The 24,316-nt window shown below is 40.9% G+C and overlaps 1 protein-coding gene across 1 annotated transcript; it reads left to right on the forward strand.

Moving 5' to 3' along the window:
* The first annotated feature begins 368 nt into the window (after nt 1-368).
* Nucleotides 369-6,413, forward strand: LOC149234088 (uncharacterized). Its single transcript, XM_089371738.1, has 6 exons — nt 369-691; nt 913-1,045; nt 3,374-3,477; nt 3,621-3,792; nt 3,932-4,072; nt 4,222-6,413. Exons 1-6 carry the CDS (start codon nt 639-641, stop codon nt 6,061-6,063), a joined length of 2,445 nt encoding a protein of 814 aa, XP_089227864.1. The 5' UTR covers nt 369-638; the 3' UTR covers nt 6,064-6,413.
* Nucleotides 6,414-24,316: the final 17,903 nt, after the last annotated feature.

The raw sequence follows: 24,316 nt of genomic DNA on the forward strand, positions 1-24,316 counted from the left end.
CTTCCCCTTGTCTAAGGAACAAAAAGTCTCATACACCAATTTGATATCTAGCTTCCCCTTGTCCAAGGAACAAAAAAATCTCATACACCAATTTGATATCTAACTTCCCTCACTTTAAAATTAGATAATAATAATAATTAACTGAGATAATATTAGTTAAGGATAAATAATTACATGTGGGCGCACACGCTTACGCTTTGGTTGGGGGTATTATTAGTATGAAAAGGAGTTTTGCCTTTGTACTATTATATGTATATTGTAGTTGATTGGCACATATGCCAGCTGGAGTGGAGGTGGCCACAGGCCAGTTAAAATGTCATCCGCGTTATACTTATAATAACACGAGAGAGGTGGGATTGCATTTGATTAGCAGTTTGGCAATGGAGCCCACTGCCGGCGTGAGCGCGTTTCGTTCTAGTGATTTCTTTATTCAAAGTGCAAGCTGAATCACTTGGAAGGTTCCGCCCTCGCTATATGCTTGCAATTTTTAAATGCACAATTTATACGTGTACCAGAAATTTAACAGAGCTATTTATTTCTGCTGACCAGAAGTAGAATAGCAATTGAGGATTGATTTATTTGCATCATTCTGCGGTTTGTTTGTTTGTTTCTGAGGGTCTGCGCAGTTCAGTGCGGACATGGGTCGAAAGCTGGAAACATTACTGGGAAAGAAATTCAAATCTTCAAAATGGTATTTGTCTCTTCATTTTACTCAGTATTGTGTTTCTCAGGTTTTACAGATGGAAGGGACTCAGTTTTATAGATGTGATGACTAGCAATTATGAGTCATCGGTTCCGATTTCGAAGACCATTGGATCGGTTCATCTAGGTCAATTACGATGTTGGGTTACTTGCTTGTATTTCCTGTGTTATTTTGGTCCATTGATCTGGGTGTTTTGGATGGATTTGCAGCAAGACCTTGTTGAAGATGACGGTCTCTCGGACCAAAATACTGAAGAATAAAAGGGAACTGCAGTGTAGGCAATTCAGGAAAGATGTTGCTCAGCTCCTTCAGAACGGCCAGGAAGAGAGTGCTCGATTAAGGGTGTGTTTTTGTTTTTAATTTTGAAATTTTTTGTCTCATAATTCTAAAGAAGATGTGCAATTTACTGGCAAGCCACGATACTGCAATGTTATCATTTTTAATTGGAAAGCAGCATGGGATTTATAATTAGCGGAAATATAAGTCCCTGATTTCCGGGCTCACATTAAAGTGGGGAAAGGGGAATACTGTCCAATCAAAATTAAGTAGGGGAAAATGGACTAACAGGATCAACTTCTACAACAAATCTAAGATTTTAGAGTCATTCAAAAGAACTATAGTATAAATTGCTTGTATAAAGATGGAAAAATATCCGGGGTTTGGTTTTAGTAAGGGTAAATGCTTTTTCTGATCGGCCGGGAGCTCTGATCCCCTACTCTGTATTGTCATGGTAAACCCACTTTTATGTGGGGATTGCGAAACCTAGCTAAATTATTCAAATTATTGGGGTTCTATGCACATTGGGATTTGAACCTAGGCCATTATCAGGGCAATCACTAGACCACAGCTCAATGAACAACAAGAAATCCCAGATTTTAAAATTTGGAAAATTTGATTGACTTTCTTTGGGTTCAGTAGGTGTAGTTCAGTCCTCGGATTAATATTGATGCTTCTACTATATCCTTGGAATATGGAGTGGCCTCAAAATGTCAGTTATTTTTGGAATAGCTTAGGTTATTATCACATCAGAGTGCTAGGTTTGTAACTTTGTACAGTATAGACAGTCGCATTTTCTGTCAATTTGCCTAAAGTAGCAATGGTTGGATTTGATACATTCCCAAGATCCTGTATCCGTACTGCTGTGGAAACTGGAGATGGATTGCTATCTTGTAAGAGTCCTTTTGCTCTGCTATTTGCTATTTGGTATGTTTTTTATTCAGTCCACCCTATAAACATGCTTCCCCTCGCTTATGGTGTTCATTATATCAATTCGATGGTTTTTAATAAGCATTCTCTTAGGTTAAGCTGTTGTGTTTGTTTCAATCCTTGTTACCAATCCTTGGAAGGCCTAATTAATAGCATGCGATTTGTTTCACCTAATATACGAAATGAGTATCATAGTAATTTAGAGGTGATCTGGTGAGCTTCATAATCACTTTAATAAAAGTGAAATGCTAACCTATCTTCAGACATGGAATTTTTCTATTCATAAAAATATGCCTGGTATAATTTGTCTACGCTATCTGGCAGATAATAATGGGTACATAATGGGTGTACACTGACATCCTTGATTCTTCTCATGATTGTTGATTATTTCCCCATCACTGCTTTTTACTTCGTATTCTTTCTAGCTTTTTCCATATATTTCTATTTTTTGATCTGCCTTTGCCAAACGTTAGAAGATGACGAAACTCATTGTTAGGAGGCTGTATGAATTCAGGAGACGTCCTAAGACATTGCCTGTACTTAAGTTCTGTCCTTTCTCGAATGCAGGTTTACAAAGTTTGTATACTAAATATGGGACAGTGCATCCAACATGTGGAATGGACATTGTGAATAAAAAGATATAAAAGAAAATGGAAGAAATGTTCATTTTGAGGGAAAAATATCGAAATTCATAGGATTGCGCAAAATGTCTAGCATTACTATTAGAAACAGGCTTCTATAATAAGTTCTTATGCTTAGCATTCCACGGTCTGAGGATACTAAAATAATGGTACAAAATTACAGATTAGAACCGTATGCTTCTTATTCTTCCTATACTTTAACAGTTCAAGACTTATGAGAAATAATCAATTTATAGCGAGTTACTAATTTTTTTTTTTTTTTGTGGGAAAAAATCCATAATTTTCATTCATTGAAAATGATAAAAATTACATTTTGTAGGCACACTAACTGTGTGTATGCGTAAAATTTTCAAATGAAAGTGGTAACAGTAAAGTATTAAAATTTTGCAAAAGACTGTCATCTGGGATAATGAGAATTATAATGAGTTACTATTACCAATAAAGTATGATAATTCGGAATTCCATAAGTTATTCTACAAGGTGCAGGTTTGGAGAGTTAAGCTTTCTATAATGATTGCCGGTGGTTATTTTACCCTAGATGAAAGGTTGAACACCCATTTTTGTAGGTTGTTTAGGTGCAGTCAAATTTAAATGGCATAAGATTTGTTGCAGACAATTGTTTCTATGCATATGTAGGAAAATTTCCTAAAGGTTGGAGATAGCTGGTAAATTGGACAATATTGAAAGGAAACAATTTATGAAGATGCATCCACATGAAAATAAAGATAGAGAACAAAATTGATTTTTATGCTTGTGGTTTATAGGCCATAACCATTTGATTCTCAAACTTTTACCAAATTGAAGCTTTGTTCTTTTTCTGTAGGTGGAGCACGTATTCAGAGAAGAAAATATTCTGGCCGCATATATTCTCATTGAAGGGTTTTGTGAGATGATAACTGGAAGACTCTTAGCAATTGAAAAGCAAAAGTAAGTAAAAGCTAGGTTTTTATTGAATGAGATGTATTGCACTTTGCAATCTTTAGAAAACATAGACGCGAGGAGAGCTCTCTGCATTGCTTTTAGTTGACATTTCTGATCGTATGCTGTTAACTGCTTGTCAACTATATTAGGGAATGCCCTTATGATTTGAAAGAAGCAATAGCTAGTTTGGTTTTTGCTGCCCCAAGGTGTGCTGACTTGCCGGAGCTGCAAGAAATTCGTTCTCTTTTTGCTTCAAAATATGGAAAAGAATTTACTACATCTGCAATTGAATTGCGTCCTGACAGTGGGGTCAACAGGCAGGTAGGCAGAAATAATTAGTGTAGCCATTTTAAATGTTGACCCAAATATGCAATTGAATGCTCTATGTACATAGAACTTTTAATAACTAGGGATGTCTAATGCAATGCTGATGGAAGTGCGGTTGTATCTTCTTCCTTAGATCATTGAAAAGTTGTCAACCAGAGTACCAAATGTAGAGGTAAAACAGAGGTTGATGAAAAACATTGCCACCGAACATGGTATTGAATGGAATTTTGAGGAAGTCAACACTGAAAAGCTGAAGTTGGCTGAAGACATTCCGGTTAGTGCATTTATTTATTATTTAGTTCATCTATATTTTCGAAGAGCATTTTCTTGGCTTAAGAATGTGTTTAATCATTTTAAACATTTTTCCAAGTTTTATCACAGTCTTCATTATGATTGTGTTCTTATGACATTCTCAATATGCAGAACGAATCAAAAAATTGTTTTGGGCCAAACCAGACAACTCTAAAACCTGAAGGTGGTACGAGTCTGGGTTCTATACCAGGAAATGAGTCAGACAAAAGATTTTCGATGCCATCACAATCACAAGCACCTGCTGCTATCACAAAGAAGACTTCGGGTACCTATGAGCCTTCTCCTCCAACTCCTCCACCTGATGTTAGCAACATGAGGGAACAACAGTTTCAACCTGTTACCAAGCAAGGTCATGATCCGGCAAGACGTTTTGATCCTGACATATGTGAAGATGATTTACATGCCAAACAACAGATGGAAGGTAAGATGAATTACCATGATATGGTCACAAAAACTACTGCTGAGGGATTCATGGGTATGAAACAAGGAAATGTAAAATACACAGATGTGGCCAGTGCAGCTCAAGCAGCTTTTGAGTCAGCTGCTTATGCAGCAGCAGCTGCACGAGCTGCTGTTGATCTTGCAAAAATTGAATCTGGGAATACAAACCCAAATAAGAAAAGAAATGACTCAAGAGAATCGATGTCTGAAGGTGAAAATGAGCTTCGTGAAGCACTTTTAAGGGATCAAAATGGAGGGAAATATGGGGTGCCTGTTAATGGATTGAGAAATGGTGGTAATGACACCAAGTCTAGAATCAATGATCAGCCAAGAGAGTTGACGTCTGAAGGTGAAGATGAGCTTCATGAAGCACTTTTAAAGGATCAAAATGAAAGGAAATATGGGGTGCCTGTTAGTGGATTGAGAAATGGTGGTGAAGACACGAAGTCTAGAATCAATGATCAGCCATTTGACATTGAAAGTTCAAGGATGAGAAATGGAGGAAATGTTGTTCCCATCACTAGGTCAAGCTTTGAAAAAATTCATCCCATTCAGAAAGAAAGTTCTGATTCTGAAAGTGGAGAAGAATGTTTAGGGGATCAAGTTTCTTGGTCTGAGGCTGATCTGTCTCGTGTGAACAAACACTACCAACAATATCATGATGAGTACAGACATAGTGAGGAAGAGTATGAAACCAACGATACTTTTAAGGATAAGGTTGAACCCCAATTGAAGAGGTCAATATCCGGCAGAGTATCAAATTCAAGTGAACAGTCTTCCTCCCATAAAGCTAGTCAGCCTATGTTTGATGACTCTGATGATGATGAAGATGAGCACCAGATGAATTTCTCTGGCAGTCCAAGTTTCCAAGGTACACTTGGGGGTTATAGAAACTTTGGAAAAGAGGATTCACCAATCCAAGATTTTCAGCACTTTGGTAATCAAAAGCAGTTTGATGATGAGAGTGATGCATATGAAAAGGTTGTCAGCAGAAAAGAATACCATGATCAAGATTTTGCAGATGAAATCCAAAGAGTTCCTGATAGTTACGGATCTAAAATAACGGTTATCCCACCTAGTAAGGGTTATGAAGGTGAAAGGCATCTATTTATGCAAAGATCAAGGCCATGTACACCACATGAAACTGAATTTGATGATGAGGTGAAGCCTTTGAATGATGGAGCAAAACTTGAACACCATCTTGGAACATCCATTCTAGACTCCCAACCTGATAGCAATTCTCCTCCCAAGAGACACTTGAAACACAGCACTGGAGATATATCTGCTGATAACTCTACTTCGTTAGGATACAAAGAAGAAATGGGCGAGAATGAGTCTCATTATGGTGTAAGAGGCCAATACACCAATTCATTGGCTTCTGATGATGGGGTGTACAGATATATGGGAGATGGTAAACTAAGTTGGTGCCCTGCCAACCTAGACAAGCAGCATCCTTCTACAGAAAGTCATAGACCATCTCGCCATGGCATATCTGTAAGGACTCGACGATAGCTAAAGAGCAGCATGATAATTATAAAAATGCTTCCAATGCAAAAACAGGATTTTCACTGCCACTGGATGATGATGATTTAGCTGCTCGCTTCGGAGCTTGTAGAAAAATAGGCTAATTGCGTTTCAAAACATAATCACTTATGTATTTTTATTGTATGGTACAATGTATAAATATTTATGCATGTGCATATGCTGCATGTGATGTCAACTGTTGAGCAGAGATAATGCACTGTAATTTATCTCCTTGGATGTGAGGTATCTTGATTGAGTGGCTTTTTGCTTATTTTTATCAACGGGATTGTACTTTTAAAGAAGGTTTGGTATCATTTTATTAAGTGTGTTGTAAACAAGACACTAGCAGTTGCTACTTTGCTAGAATGAACTTCAGACATAAATTATAATCCATAACACACCATACTTGTATAGCAATTCATTGACCATGAATTTCTCGGTCTTTTAGAATTTATAAATAAATGTTGTATTGAGCATATTGTATTACAGATATATTAGGATTTGTAATGCCATGTTGGTTACCATGCAACTGCTGTCTAACTGTTGCAATTTTAAATTGGAGGCTGGATGGGTAAAAGAGGGGTGAATCAGAGGTAACCAGATGTCTTGTATAATGGAATAACCTGGGAGCTGAGAGAACACTGAGAGAAGGGATTAGGAAGCAAGTTTAGGAGTGTGTCTAGGGCAGACTTCTCTTGTAATATTATTCTTTCCACCCTTGCTCTAGATGTTTTCTCTTCATGCATAGAAGCTTTCTGAGGTGTGTTGATCTTGCCTGATTTTCCTAGAGTTTCAAAGCAAGGATTGGACTGTTTTATTTTCAACTGAATGCCCCTTAGACAATTATTAAACGATCTAATTATCTGATTAAATAAGGTTGCATAAATTGATTTTCTTTTGAACTTAATCACTTGGGCTTATTTAAGCTAATTGGAAATTCCAATTTCGTATGGCATCAGACGGTTTTGTACTTTGTTACTGGATCTGTGGTGGCTTGAGTCTGGATCTGTGGATCTGTGTCTGATCTGGATTAGGATATGGATCAGCCCAAATCTGCGTAGGATTTGCCACATAAACAGACCCTTCAAGTCCGGAACTGGATTCCAAGCCGCCAAATCAGATCCTGTGCCAGCTAGCCTGCACACACTGGATCCAAATTTAGTTATTTTTAAGTATTTTTAAAGGATGTTGACCACTTGTTTGAAATGCCAAGTAGCAGATATTCTATTTAGATTACTTATTATTAACCTGTAGGCTGTTTAGCTGTATAGTTAAGTAATTAATTACCTATAGCTTGTAGGTTGTATACGATAATGCTAGCAGGAAAGGTCTGAGTCACTATGTAGATAATATTATAAATCATATACACAATTTTCAGTTTTCTGTGTACAGAGGATGTCTGTGTGATTACTAATTTAATTAGATCAATCCATCTAACATGCTCCTCTTGAAACAGTATGATATATATACTATAGCATGTTGTCAAAGTTTCAAACTGTGTATGGCATTTATTTGCCATCATACCTAACTGGGAATCTTTAGAACTTAAGACAGATTTTAAGGAAGATGAGTGGTTGATCCTGATGTAGAGTTGAAATATTCAGATGATCATAATGCAGAATCATTTCGGGATATGTAGTTAGACCTGCTCTAGATTATCATATCAATAGAGTGATCATTGTTGAGACACTGAATTTTGTATTTACAATTGTCTTTGTTGAATGAGACGTGATGCATTATGATTTTACTCTTTTTAGAATACCTAACTATTTCAGTTCTATGTTGTGTTTCATAAATGGTGTTGTGTTTCATGAATGGTTTTGATTCTTAACTGTGAATATATATATATATATATATATATGACATTACATGGTGTTCCGTATCCAGATCCTGGCCCTGGTAACTTAGGTTTTGTGAGTAAAAACATGTAAACTTTATTCATTGAACTGTCTATTGATAGCATGGTCAGAGAAAGGGTGGAATTTTTTTATAGTGACAAAAAAATCATACATATCAGAATTTTATTTGTGTGACCATCGCTGTCTCGAACATTTTTTTTCAATCCATGAAACAATATAATTTCTATCACAGATTATTCTTATCAGAGCTTGAAAAAACACCAGTCAGTTTTGTTTGTTCAAGGCGAAGGCAGTATTTAAAATATTTCACATTTGCATGTAAGAATTGATTAGTGCAGTGAGTAATACTGATAATCTGCATAACCAGACCATGCCAGATTATCACACTATTGAAGGCGTCTTCTGTTACCCATGTGGTGTATGTTAAGGCTGTGTTGGGAGATTTTGGAATAGTTTTCTCTAAAATTCCTTGCAATGGTTTAGCTTATTATTATTGTTTTACAGGTTTCTTCAAGATTAGCGTACTATGTTTTGTATGGAAAGGGCATTATAACTTCAGTGATGGTTTTATAAGCATGATATCCTGCCAACGTGAAACATTCAGGAAAAAGGAAAGGCCTGTTAAGCATGAAATTGGAGACTTGTTAAATGTTATGGGAAATCCAGTTCATGCTTGCAGTGACGCATGGGTGACAAATTAAGGTTGGTTCAGTCCTTTAATGAGATTTGAGTCATGACCAGAACTCTTGATGTTTTGGTAAAAGTCCTTGCGAAATAGCAGTTTAGAAAACAAAATTTCCTTGTAAGAGGCTTCCAGTGTTGTTACCCTTCCTCATGTGCTGCAAAAATTGATAAATCAGAGCCAGAGTTTAGATTCAAAATGCCTTTTAGGGCACCTCCTGAATCATGGGTAGAGCCTCCTAAAGTCACAAAACAGCTAAATCAGCTGTGGGGGCTCACCATCAAGGCCCGGAGATGTGTTGGGAGGTTTAACAACCAGGAACCACTTTCTTTTTGAGAAGAATTTTCAGCGTAAATCACATTCGAATGCATTTGTCGACGTGTTTCGAACCAACGAGTGTACGCTGAAAATTCTTTCCAAAAACCTGATATGGATCACAGAAGCTTAAATTCAACAATAGGAACCACTTATTGGACCCCTATTGGGAAAGCGCAACAGGGCAGAAGGGCAAATTTTATGCACGCGTGCATCGTCGGTTAAAAGTCGGGCATCTCTCATGCGGATTGTCGTCCATCTCTGCTCGGACGCCCCCTGGAAGCATTTTAGGGCGGGGTAACTTGCTTGGGCATTAAACAAGCGCTGCCCCGAAACGGATCCACAGATCTGGATCCAATGGTCCAGATTCATTCTCGGGGGAACACGGGGTCCATCCTTGTTAAAATTGGCAGTTAGGGCCAAAATCCATGTGGGTCATCTTATTTATGGCAGCTGATATTTTTCTTGGATTCCTCTTGTCAAGAGGTGTAGGATTGATCTAAAGATCATCCGATTCCAACAAGTATTCATGGAGATATGAATTTATTTGTGTTATGAAACAATTTGTCAAGGTCGGCCAGTGACCAAATTGCCCCCACTTGTGCTCAACGTTTTAGTATAAATAGAGGTGCCATGAAGGTCATTTGTACACATACTTCTTGTGATCTCTTCCTCTCCACTTGTTTTGGGTTTTGGTGGGAGGAGAGATCCTAAGAAGACAATGCTGCCCTAATGGAGATGATGCCCTAAAATGCAGTCATGGAGATGATGCCCTAAAACGCAGATGGAAGACAACCCTAGACGCAGACTAAAGGCTGCCCTAAACGCTGGTCTGATCCAGCCCTAAACGCTGATCTAATCCAACCCTAAACACTGGTCTAATTCAACCCTAACCGTAGTGAAACAAGAGAGTCTTAGCCGCAGCATGAAGGGTCAAAGGGACAACGTGTAGGCTGCCCTAGACATCGTGAAGCGCTGTGTGCACAACAAGGTCTTAGCTGCCGTATAAAGGGTCAAAAGGACAGTGTGGAGGCTGCCCTAGACAGCGTGAAGCGTTGTATGGACAACAACTTCTCAAGGGAGGTAAGCTGCACTCTTTTCAAGGACTGTTGCAGAGTTTAAAGGTGGTTGTTAGGGTACTATTGATGCCCTAACTAGAGTTGCTGAACAACAACAGTCCACCAACATTCAAGTATAAGTATGAGGATAATTTGATGATGAGAATGTTGCTAGAAGAATCAGTGTAAGCACTTACAGCTTGGCAAGAATGGCCGGACAACATGGCGAGCATAGCAAGACGTGATGGGACAACAAATGTGACATGGCAAAAGGTACATGGTGCTGCAAACTCATTGGACAACACAACGACGAGACAACTGCTGTGACATGGCAACAAAGGTACATGGTGCTACAAACTCATTGGACAACACAATGATGGGACAACAACATATTGGGACAACAACATGTTAGGACAACAATTTGGCCAATGAGTAGGAAAATGGGGTTAGGGACCATAGTAGTACTATTGATGGATGCATCATTGTATCTACCGTACTCCCTATGTTAGGATGACCTCCATTGATCTGGGATCAATGAAACTGATTTGGGATCAGTATGAGTGGTTTGAGACACTCTCTTGTGATATTGATATGGGATCAATGAAACTGACTTCGGGTCAGTAAGAGTGATATGATTCACTCTCTTGGCACTGATCTGGGATCAGTAAGAGTGGTATGACACACTCTATTCATATGGAATTGACTTTGGGTCAGTAGAGAATGGTATGAGACATTCTTAATCAATTCTTCTTCTTCATGGTTCAGCAAAGCAGAGCAGAGTAGGGCGGTGCAGGGCATTGATGGCAAAGATAGTACACTTTAGTAGATGGATCAACAGTTGGAGTTCTCCCTAGTTGAGAGGGAGTGTTAAAATTGGCAACTAGGTCCAAACTCCATGTGGGTCATCTTATTTATGGTAGCTGATATTTTTTCTTGAATTCCTCTCGTCGAGAGGTGTAGGATTGATCTAAAGATCATTCGATTCCGACAAGTATTCATGGAAATATGATTTTATTTGTGTTATGGGACAATTCGTCAAGGTCGGCGAGGAACCAAATTGCCCCCACTTGTGCTCAACGTTTTAGTATAAATAAAGGTGCCTTGAATGTCATTTGTACAAACACTTGTGATCTCTTCCTCTCCAATTGTCTTGGGTTTTGTTGGGAGGAGAGATCCTAAGAAGACAATGTTGCCCAAATGCAGATGGAAGGCAACCCTAGACGCAGATGGAAGACAACCTTAGACACAGACTAAAGGCTACCCTAATGCAGACCTAAAGGCTGCCCTAAATGCTGGTCTAATCCAACCCTAAACGCTGGTCTAATCCAACCCTAAACGCTGATCTAATTCAGCCTTAAACACTGGTCTAATTCAGCACTAACCGCAGTGACACAAGAGAGTCTTAGCCGCAACATGAAGGGTCAAAGGGACAATGTGTAGGTTGCCCTAGGCAGCGTGAAGGGTTGTGTGGACAACAAGGTCTTAGTTGCCGTATAAAGGGTCAAAGGGACAACATGGAGGCTGCCCTAGACAACGTGAAGGGCTGTATGGAAAACAACTTCTCAAAGGAGGTAAGCCGCACTCTTTTCAAGGATTGTTGCAGAGTTAGAGGTGGTTGTTCGGGTAATATTGATGCCCTAACCAGAGTTGCTGAACAACAACAATGCACTAGCATTCAAGTATAAGTATGAGGATAATTTGATGATGAGAATGTTGTTAGAAGAATCAGTGTAAGCATGTACAACTTGGCAAGAATGGCTGGACAACATGACAAGCATAGCACGCTGTGATGGGACAACAACTGTGACATGGCAGCAAAGGTATATGGTGCTGTAAACTCATTGGACATCACAATGATGGGACAACAATTTTGACATGGTAGCGAAGGTACATGGTGCTGCAAACTCATTGGACAACACAATGATGGGACAACAACATATTGGGACATCAACATGTTGGTACAACACAATGATTAAGACAACTATGACATTGTGCAGCAGTGGCACAATAGGACATCAACAACAAGTACATGGTGGCAAGCATGGTGCTGCTAACACATTGGGACAACTTGGCTATGATGCTTGTTGGAGCATAACAATGGGACAACAGTATGGCACATGGGACAATAGTGTAGCATAAGGTGCAACAATATGATGTGTACAACATGAAGTCCAACATTGTAATGATGGGTGCAGCATGGTGCAATACGGTGAGGTGCAGCATGATGACGAGATGCAACACTGATAGGTGAATGAGTCACCTTGGAGAATTAGTTGTAGCAACATGTCTTCAACTAATCTCATGTATCATCTTCATAGAGATGATCTATGCTTTTATCTAGATAAGTCAAAGTGTTGACTTCTGTTGTAAATGTACTATCTCTCTCTTTCTCTGTGCTGAACTATTGAAGAACATATAAGAAGAATGGATCAAGGGTTTCCCCACATTGGGGTTTGTCCCTGGCTAGCGCCACATCTTGTGTTCTCTTGTCTTCTGCGATTTATGTTTATGTTCTATCTGCAATTTACTATTATGGTGATGTGATTTCTAATGCGGAAAAGATATTGAGCTAACTGTAAAAATTGAAATAAATTGCTTTAAGCATAGAACATACCTAAAATTAACATGGTATCAGAGCTGAGGTGAAGACAAAGGCCAAGCAAGAGTGAAAGAGCAATCACCGAAGACAGTTGGGAAAGGAAAAAATGCTCAATGGGTTCCTCATTGTTAAAATTGGCAATCAGGGCAAAACTTCATGTGGGTCATCTTATTCATGGCTAATAATATTTTTATTAGATTCCTCTCGTCGAGAGGTGTAGGATTGATATAAAGATCATCCAATTCCGATAAGTATTCATGGAGATATGAATTTATTTTGATTATGGAATTATTATCAAGCCGACCTACAACTCATGTAGGCTCAGAAGCCCAACAGTCGCATCTATTCACCACCAACGTTGTGTATAAATATAAGAGGACTTTTTCTCATTTGGACACACTCATCTCATCACATCTCTCTCTCTCTCTACTGCGCAGATATGAGTCTCTTCTCTACTGCGCTGAAATGGGTCTCTCTCTCACACATGTGAAGCCGGAAGCTGTTGAATTTGAAGCTGCAACTGCAGAAGTAAAGATTGACTTGCGTGGCCTAGAAGATCTCCTCATCTGAACTGCGCTATAGGTTCATCTAAACCTCCTCTGGAAGCCGAAACTTTTGGTGGTGGAATGAAGTCAATCCGACGAACGGTTTGCAAGATATCGACTGCCCTAGTTTGAAGCCGGAAACTACTGAAACTGACGCTGCAACTGCAGAAGTAAAGATTGACTTGCGTGGCCTAGAAGATCTCTTTGGAACTGTGCTGTAGGTTCATTTGAACCTCCTCTGAAAGCCGCAACTTTTGGTGGTGGAATGAAGTCAATCCGACGAACGGTTTGCAAGATATCGACTGCCCTAGTTTGAAGCCGGAAACTGCTGAAACTGAAGCTGCAACTGCAGAAGCAAAGATTGACTTGTGTGGCCTAGAAGATCTCCTCATCTGAACTGCACTGTAGGTTCATCTGAACCTCCTCTGGAAGCCGAAACTTTTGGTGGTGGAATGAAGTCAATCCGACTGTCGGTTTGTGAGATATGGTCTGCCCTAGTTTGATAATGAAGCCGCTAATGCTGATGCTACTGATCTAGGGTTTGCTATTGCTGATATGAATCAGATTTATTGTACTATTTCTCTCTGCTGGATATTGAAGATAAAAAAAGATTTGATCAAAGGGTTTCCCCACACATTGTGGGGTTTGTCCCTGGCTAGCCGCCACATCTTGTGTCTCTTGTCTTGGCTTGTTTTCTGTCGATCGTTTAATGTTCTATCTGCACTTTACTTTATGTACATGTGATTGCTAATCGGTGGAATATAATAAGAAAAAGAAGTAAACTGTTATAAGCATAGAACATACCATAACTTAACATGGTATCGGAGCTGAGTTGAAGACAAAGCCCAAGCAAGAGCAAGAGCAATCATTGAAGAGAAGATTGGCAAGGCTATTCTAAAAGAACTATGGGGTCCTCAACACTCTTTCCTGCCGAAGACAAGCTCCGTGAGAAAGCTGACTATCACGGATGGAAGATGTCTATCGATCTAACCCTTGAAGATCAAGGAGTGCTGGACCATGTAAGAGGCAATATCATTGAGCCTTCATCAAATGCATCTGCTGCTGCCTAGAACAAATGGAAAAGTCAAAACAAAGAAGATCATCCGGGACTCTATCGACAAGCGCTTGGTGGCCTACATCTCTGATCTAGACACCTCCAAGGAAATATACGACAGATTGGTGAGTTTATTTAAAGTTAATGATGCAAATCAAGTTTTGTTTCTTAGAAATAAGTTGAGGGAAATCAAGAAGGGTAAAGATGAAAGTATGCAAGCATACTTCTTAAGAATCACCGAGATCAAGAATGATCTCCTATCTATTGGGGAAACCATTACTGACAGAGAAATGGCACTCACAACTCTCGGAGGATTACCATCTGAATGGTATGTGTTCAGGACTACTCTTTTGAACTATAATGTAATCCCTGGTTTCAAGGAATTAATGGCTAGATGCATTCAAGAAGAAACAAGGGAAGAAGTGCAAGAAATGCCCATGCCTAAAGGTCCTCCTGCTGCCTTTTCTTCTCATGCAAAGAAAATAAATAATTCCGGGACTAAATCAAAAGGAAAGGTTGGACCTAAGGCTAGAAGAAAATAACGATGTTACATTTGCGATAAAGCAAGTCACTATGTATGAGATCATGAGCATCATGATGAATGAGATCATGGACATAAAGGGAAACATGAGATCATGGACATATAGGATAACATGATGATGATGCACACTAGTTTGAGCAGCATTATGATGGATAAAATCATGGACATGGGCAGCATGATGATAATCATGATTAGAGAAGCATGGTACAGTATGCAGTGGTGCAACTCGAAATCCCTCTGATGGCAATCAAAGGAATGACAAATTCAACAACAAAGGTAAGAGGAGAGCTGGGAATCAAGGAAGAGGACAAGCATTCAAGAAGGCTAGAAATTATAGGATGTATTAAATGCATCTGACCTCAAAAGGAACATAGTGTCCATCTTGGCAATGGAAGACAGAGGCTACAAGGTAACCTTCAACAATGGCAAGGTATGTATATGGAAAAATAATGTTAAAGATGCCTTTACTCTTGGGTTTAGTGTTGATTCATTATATCAGGGCGATGGAAGTCTGCTAGGTGTCATGTCTTGTGACACAACTCTTTAGTCCAAACTTTGGCATCGGAGGTTTGCCCACCTTCATTACAAAGCTCTACCTGATGTAAGACAGATGGCAACAGGGATGCCCGAATTCCAAGTAGAGAAAGAAGGTGTATGTCCGGGATGTGCCAAAGGAAAGCTCAAAAGGGGACCATTCCCCTCAAGCCAAAGCAAGACCTCCGATATATTACAATTGGTTTACTCAGGCATACCTGAGGTTGGCATTAAGAGGGAGACTACTACACCACATACTTCTGAGCAGAATGGTGTGGTGGGAAGGAAGAACCACACGATGATGGAAGCTGTTCGGGCCATGCTACATGATCAAAGACTTCCAAAGTTTCTATGGGCTGAAACTACAATCACCACCGTATATGTACAAAATCGATGCCCTCATCAAGCATTGGGTTCCTAAACTCCAGAAGAAATGTTCACCACCAGTCAAAGGGAAGTCGTGATTAGTCACGATGTCACCTTTGACAAAGATATGGCTCTCAACAAGGTGGACAATCTGCTAACTTTGAGTAGCTCTCAAGAAGCCGACACCAGGGCACTGAAAGAAAAGGATGATGAATCAATGCCTAATGTAGAAGAACCCATGGATCCGATTGATCCTCATCCACATGAGCCTTCCTCTTCTAGGAAGAGGCCTTCATGGATTAGGGGGATACTTGATGATGCTGAAGGACATGCTGCACCCTGAGGAACCTTCCATCAAAGTAAGAAACTTAACACGTATCAAGGATACCTGACCATCATGAGCACGATCATACAAAATGAACCTTCATCATTCTCAGATGTCATCAAGCATTAACTATGGAAGGATGCTATGACCATAGAATATGAGTCTATTATGGAGAATGATGTCTAGGAAGTAGTTCCCAGACTCTGGACAAGACAATTGTTACTTCAAAATGGCTTTACAAGATAAAACATGCAGCAAATGGAAGTATGGAAAAGTATAAGGTTCATTTTGTTGCTCGTGGTTTATCCTAGAAGGGAGGTATAGACTATGATATTTGCCCCTGTTGCCAGATATACGACCATCCGCTTGATCATAGCCCTTGTGGCTTCACAAGGATGGAACCTACATCGGATGGATGTTAAGATTGCGTTCTTGCATGGTTCTATCAAAGAAGAGGTCTATGTGGAGCAACCTGAAGGATTTGAGATTTATGATTGAAAATCTCATGTATGCAGGTTGAAGAAGGCTCTCTATGGGCTGAAGCAAGCACCCTGAGCATGGTATGAGAGGATCGATAGCTACTTGATAAAGCTGGGATTCACTAGGAGTGAAGCTGATCCTAACCTTTACTTTAAGGTTGAAGATGACAAGCCTCTCATGCTCGTGTTGTATGTGGATGACCTCTTTCTAACAGGTGCAAACCCTCTCATTCACAAATGTAAGAGGGAGATGGCTTCTGAATTTGAAATGAAGGACCAAGGACTTGAAGTGTGGCAGAAGCCAAGGGAAATTTTCCTATCTCAAGGAAAATATGTGGTAAATATATTGGAAAGATTCGGTATGATGGACTGCAAGCCTGTGACTACTTCGAGGATCTTAAATTTTAGAAGTTATATGGTAGTGATGTCGGACCAGACTTGGGAAATGCCTCTGAGATTCAAAAACTCATTCGCATTGATGTTCTTGGTGAACCTCCGTTCGAACATATGTTTCGCAGTTAGCATTGTGAGCTCATATTTGGTTGAGCCTCACTGGATTGATGCCAGGAATCTTCTGAGATGTCTTCAGGACACAATCTCTCATGGATTAAGAAACACTGCTGGAGATGTGAGACTACTTGGATATACTGATGTTGATTGGGCAGGCAGTGTGGTGGACCATAAGAGCACTTCTGGGTACTGTTTCACCTTGGGATCTGCTTCGATATTCTGGATGAGCAGGAAGCAGAAGTCGGTGGCTTTGAGCACCGCCGAAGCAAGATATATTGTTGCTAGCATAACCTCGTGTGAGGCAGTCTGGTTGCGAAAGCTCTTCAGTGAGCTGTTTGGATTTACATTGGATACCACTGTGATTCTCTGTAACAACCAGAGGTGGGATTTGATTATTGAGGAATCCTGTATTCGTCAATTGCTCCAGCAGATAGACATGATCTGGGATATGATAAGTCAATGAGCAATAAAGCTCCATCACATTAAGATGATGTACAGGTTGATACACCTTGTCAAAGCCCCGAGGAAAGATCTAATCTGTGATTTTCCTAAACGAATTGAAGTTAGCAAGAAACCTTTGTATAAGGGTCCTGCATGTTGCATACATTGAGCTCTGGGAGCTCCGAGGGCTTGCGGTTCCTACTGGAGCAACATATGACCACAGGGTGACTCACCCTCCCCTGGTGGTGCACACTGGAACAAGATGATTCGCTCTCTTGTGAGACAAGATGATTCGCTCTCTTGTGGAACAGGATGATTCGCTCTCCTGTGTAGCAGGATGATTAGTTCTCCTGTGAGGCCTGGATTGATGTGTTCTCCATGGCAGCCTGGATTGATGTGTTCTCCATGGCAATTGTAGCAGGATTGATGTGTTCTCCTGTGAGGCCTGGATTGATGTGTTCTCCATGGCAATTTTAGCAGGATTGATGTGTTCTCCTGTGAGGCCTGGATTGATGTGTTCTCCATGGCAATTGTAGCAGGATTGATGTGTTCTCCTGTGAGGACATGATTGATTAGTTCTCTTGTCGAGGCATCCTACCCATGCAGTCTGGGACTCATGGGAAATACCTCTCATCTGATCAATGCGCAGGGAAATGAAGTTAGGGACCATAGTAGTACCGATGGACGCATCGTTGTAACTACTGTACTCCCTACGCTAGGATGACCTCCATTGATTTGGGATCAATGATACTGGTCTGGGACCAGTGGTAGGAGTTGTACCATACTATGACGTTGACTTCGGGTCGGTTGAGACTGGTCTGGGATCAGTGGTACATACTCTGAGACTGACTTTGAGTCAGTGGAGGATGATATTGGTCTGGGACCATTGGAGTTGTACTCACTATGACGGTGACTTTGGGTTGGTTGACACTGGTCTGGGACCAGTGGTACATACTCTGAGACTGACTTTGAGTCAGTATGATACATCCTCGATCATTTCTTCTTCTTCATAATTTGGACAAAAGCAGAGTAGAACAGAACAATGCAAGAGCAGAGCAGAACAGAACAAAACAGTACAGATCAGTGCAGGGCAGAACAAGACAAAGCGGAACAGGAAAAATAGAGCAGAGCAAGGCAAGGGTCAGGCTGTACAAGGCAGTGCATTTGATGGATGAATAGTAACGATCGCTAGACAGATTGCAGATGAAGTTCTCCATGGTTGAGAGGGAGTGTTAAAATTGGCAACCAGGGCAAAACTTCATGTGGGTCATATTATTCATGGCTAATAATATTTTTATTAGATTCCTCTTGTCGAGAGGTGTAGGATTGATATAAAGATCATCCAATTCCAATAAGTATTCATGGAGATATGAATTTATTTTGATTATGGAATTATTATCAAGCCGACCTACAACTCATGTAGGCTCAAAAGCCCAACAGTCGCATCTATTCACCCACCAACGTTGTGTATAAATATAAGAGGACTTTTCCTCATTTGGACACACTCATCTCATCACATCTCTCTCTCTCTACTGCGCAGATATGAGTCTCTTCTCTACTGCGCTGAAATGGGTCTCTCTCTCTCACACATGTGAAGCCGGAAGCTGTTGAATTTGAAGCTGCAACTGCAGAAGTAAAGATTGACTTGCGTGGCCTAGAAGATCTCTTCATCTGAACTGCGCTGTAGGTTCATCTGAACCTCCTCTGGAAGCCGAAACTTTTGGTGGTGGAATGAAGTCAATCCGACGAATGGTTTGCAAGATATCGACTGCCCTAGTTTGAAGCCGGAAACTGCTGAAACTGAAGCTGCAACTGCAGAAGTAAAGATTGACTTGCATGGCCTAGAAGATCTCCTCTTTGGAACTACGCTATAGGTTCATCTGAATCTCCTCTGAAAGCTGCAACTTTTGGTGGTGGAATGAAGTCAATCCGATGAACGGTTTGCAAGATATCGACTGCCCTAGTTTGAAGCCGAAAACTGCTGAAACTGAAGTTGCAACTGCAGAAGCAAAGATTGACTTGCGTGGCCTAGAAGATCTCCTCATCTGAACTGCGCTATAGGTTCATCTGAACCTCCTCTGGAAGCCAAAACTTTTGGTAGTGGAATGAAGTCAATCCGACTGTCGGTTTGTGAGATATGGTCTGCCCTAGTTTGATAATGAAGCCGCTAATGCTGATGCTACTGATCTAGGGTTTGCTACTGCTGATATGAATCAGATTTATTGTACTATTTCTCTCTGCTGAATTATTGAAGATAAAAGAAGATTTGATCAAAGGGTTTCCCCACACATTGTGGGGTTTGTCCCTGGCTAGCCGCCACATCTTGTGTCTCTTGTCTTGGCTTGTTTTCTGTCGATCGTTTAATGTTCTATCTGCACTTTACTTTATGTACATGTGATTGCTAATCGGTGGAATATAATAAGAAAAAGAAGTAAACTGTTATAAGCATAGAACATACCATAACTTAACACTCATACCTCTTCAAATTCACCAAGGGTGAAATCGAAGCAGAGAACATTATCAAAATGGTGCAGGGGAAGCTTTTGATGGCCTACCTAAAGATCACTTCAATGGGTAATTCGGATCTAAGGGTGGAAGGAAAGGCAGATGCCTTGTTTGTAATAAGTTTGTCCATTATGCGAAGGAGTGTCTGAATGGTAGGGACACATCACTTGATGATGATAACAATCATTTCAGGGACATCTTCAATGATCGGAGGAATAACAGGTAATGCAGGTCATCAAGGAAATAGCGGACTCTTCAGAGAAAGCAGGGAACCCCAGGCACCTCATCGGATAGAAGGGTACTCTCTCGAATTTGGTAGAGATGGAAACAATTGTGGCATTATACTTGGAGTCGATGCCACCTATCCCAGAAAGGGTGTAGGGAATGTTACCCCTCAATTGAATGAGGATAACTCGATTCATTTACAAGAATCTCTTTTATGTACCTGATTGCAAGAAGAACCTGGTGTCCATTTCGGCAATGGAAATCAAAGGTTTCAGGTGGCATTCATCGATGGAAAGGCACGTGTTTGAAAATAGAATTTTCAAAGATGCTTTTACTCATGGGTTCAAGGTTTGCAATTTATATCAAGTTGCATGATGGTCCATTGGGGACCATGTTAGTTGTCACATCTCATTTATAGCACTGGAGGTCTACTTATTATGGGGCCCTACCCGATGTGAGTCAGATGGTGACAAGGATGCCTAAATTCAAAAGGAGCATGAAGGTACATGTCTGAGATGTATTGAAGGAAAATCCTACAAGGGGACCATTCCCCTCATATAACAGGTCCACAGGTTTGGAACAACCTAAGGGGTTTGAGATTCATGATCGAAAATCTCATGTATGCAGGTGGGAGAAAACCCTCTATGGCGTGAGGCAAAACACTCCGGGCTTAGTTTGAGAGGATTGATAGCTGTCAAATGAAGCTGAGATTCACTAGGAGTGAAGCTGATCCAAACCATTGCTTGAAGGTTGTGGATGATAGACCTCTCATACTGGCACCTTATGAGGACAACCTTTTTCTGACAGGTGCAGACCCTTCACTTGCAGAAGTAAGAGGGAGTTGGATTCTAGATTTGGAATGGTGAACTGCAAGCCCGTGACTACCTCGATGGAGCTTAACTTTTAGAAGTTATGTGGTAGTGATGCCGGACCAGATTTGGGAAATGCCTCTGAGTTTCATAAACTCATTCACTTTGATGTTCTTTGTGAACTTCTGTCCGGATATATGTTTTGCAGTGAGCATGTTGGGTTCATATTTGGTTGAGCCTCACTGGATTGGTGCCAAAAATCTTCCGAGATATCTTCAGGGCACAAGATCTCATGGATTGAGATACACTGCTGGAAATGTGAAGCTGCATGATTATTCGAATGTTGATAGCGTAGGCAGTGTGGAGGATCTCAAAAGCACTTCTGAGTGTTGATTCTCTTTGGGTTCTGTTCGATACCTTGGATGAGCAAGAAGCAGAAGACAGTTGCTTTGAGCACCGCTGAGACCGAATACATAGCTACGAGTATGACCTCGTGTGAAGCTACCTGGTTGCAGAAGCTCTTCAGTGAGCCGTTTGTACACATGATGGATGCCATCGTGATCTTTTGTGTCAACCAGGGGGGGATTCAGTTGTTGAGGAATCACGTATTCTATGATTGCTCCAACATATAGACATCAGATACTACCTTATCTGGGATATTGTACATCGATGAGCGAGGAGGCTCCATCGCATTGCGACCGTGATGTACAGGTCGTAGACATTCTGTCGAAGCCCCGCGTAAAGGTCAAATTTGTGACTTTCCCTAACGACTGGGAGTCATTGAGAGACCCTCTTATGAGGGTCCTGCATGATGCATGCATTGAGCTCTGGGAGCTCTGGGGGGCTTGGGGTACTTAGTGGAGCAACACGCGACCATAGGGCGACTCACCCTCCCCTAATGGTGCATTGTGTATAGGGTGAATGGTTGAGCCTTCCCCTGTGATACCTCGTGGCGACTTAGGGACATGATGAGTGGTTCTCCTGTTGCGGCATCCTACTCATGCAGTCTAGGACTCATGGGAAGTACCTCTCATCTGGCCAATGAGCAGGGAAATGGGGTTAGGGACCGTAATAGTACTATCGATGAACGCATCATTGTATCTACTGTACTCCCTATGCTAAGATGACCTCCATTGATCTGGGATCAATGAAACTGATCTGGGATCAGTATGAGTGGTTTGAGACACTTTTGTGATATTGATCTGGGATCAATGAAACTGACTTCAGGTCAGTAAGATTGATATGACTCACTCTCTTGGAATTGATTTAGGATCAGTAAGAGTGGTATAACACACTCTCTTCATATGGAATTGACTTCGGGTCAGTAGAGAATGGTATGAGACATTCTTGATTAATTATTCTTCTTCATGGTTCAACAGAGCAGAGCAGTGCAGGGCATTGATCGCAGAGATAGTACAGTTTGGCAGATGGATTAGCGGATGGAGTTCTCCCCAGTTGAGAGGGAGTGTTAAATTGGAAACTAGGTCCAAACTCCATGAGGGTCATCTTATTTATGGCAGCTGATATTTTTCTTGGATTCCTCTCATCGAGAGGTGTAGGATTGATCTAAAGATCATCTGATTCCGACAAGTATTCATGGAGATATGAATTTATTTGTGTTATGAGACAATTCGTCAAGGTCGGCGAGCAACCAAATTGCCCCCACTTGTGCTCAACATTTTAGTATAAATAGAGGTGCCTTGAAGGTCATTTGTACACACACTTCTTATGATCTCTTCCTCTCCACTTGTCTTGGGTTTTGTTGGGAGGAGAGATCCTAAGAATACAATGCTTCCCTAATGGAGATGATGCCCTAAAACGCAGATGGAAGGCAACCCTAGACGCAGATGGAAGGCAGCCCTTGACGTAGACTAAAGGCAACCCTAACGCAGACCTAAAGGCTTCCCTAAAGGCTGGTCTAATCCAGCCCTAAACGTTGATCTAATCCAGCGCTAAATGCTGGTCTAATTCATCCCTAACCGCAATCAAACAAGAAAGTCTTAGCTGTAGCATGAAGGGTCAAAGGGACAATGTGTAGGCTGCCCTAGGTAGCGTGAAGTGCTGTGTGGACAACAAGGTCTTAGTCGCCATATAAAGGGTCAAAGGGACAACATGGAGGCTGCCCTAGATAGCATGAAGAGCTGTATGGAAAACAACTTCTCAAGGGAGGTAAGCTGCACCCTTTTCAAGGACTGTTGCAGAGTTAGAGGTGGTTGTTCGGGTACTATTGATTCCCTAACCAGAGTTTCTGAACAACAACAGTGCACTAGCATTCAAGTATAAGTATGAGGATAATTTGATGATGAGAATGTTGCTAGAAGAATCAGTGTAAGCATGTACAACTTGGAAAGAATGTTTGGATAGCGTGGCAAGCATAGCACGTTGTGATGGGACTCCAACTGTGACATGGCAGCAAAGGTACATGGTCCTGCAAACTCATTGCACAACACAATGATGGGACAACAACGGTGACATAGCAGCAAAGGTACATGGTGTTGCAAACTCATTGGACAACACAATGATGGGACAACAACATATTGGGACAACAGCGTGTTGGGACAACAACATGTTAGGATAGCAACATGTTGGGACAACACAATGATTAGGACAACTATTACATTGTGCAACAGTGGCACAATAGGACAAAAACAACATCAAGTACATGGTGGGAAGCATGGTGTTGCTAACAGATTGGGACATATTGGCGATGATGCTTGTTGGAGAATAACAGTGGGAAAGCAGTATGGCACATGGGACAACAGTGCAGTAGTATGATGTGTACAACATGAGGTCCAACATTGTAATGATGGGTGCAGCATGGTGCAGCATGGTGCAGCATGGTGAGGTGCAACATGATGACAAGATGCAACATAATGATAGGTGAAGGAGTCACCTTGGAGAATCAGTTGAAGCAACATGCCTTCCACTGATCTCATGTATCATCTTCTTAGAGATGATCTTTGCTCTTATCTAGATAAGTCAAAGTGTTGAATCTTGTTGTAAATGTACTATCTCTCTCTTTCTCTGCTGAACTATTGAAGAACATATAAGAAGAATTGATCAAGGGTTTCCCCACATTGGGGTTTGTCCTTGGCTAGCGTCTCATTTTGTGTCCTCTTGTCTTGGCTTGTCTTCTGCGATTTATGTTTATGTTCTATCTGCAATTTACTATTATGCTGACGTGATTACTAATGTGGAAAAGATATTGAGCTAACCATAAAAATTGAAATAAATTGCTCTAAGCATAAAACATACCTAAAATTAACAACCCTCCCATTATCCGACCCACTAGAGGATGTTTGGAGTGGGGACCACACAACATTGCAAGCGAGCACGAATTTGGAAGTAACAGTAACTCCACTCACCTCGCCCCTATCCACCTATCCTCGCCATC

The sequence above is a fragment of the Pinus tabuliformis genome, chromosome 8 (assembly GCF_031772625.1).
Source record: "Pinus tabuliformis cultivar Carrire ecotype Pingquan chromosome 8, CPIR1, whole genome shotgun sequence".
Classification (NCBI taxonomy): Eukaryota; Viridiplantae; Streptophyta; class Pinopsida; order Pinales; family Pinaceae; genus Pinus; species Pinus tabuliformis.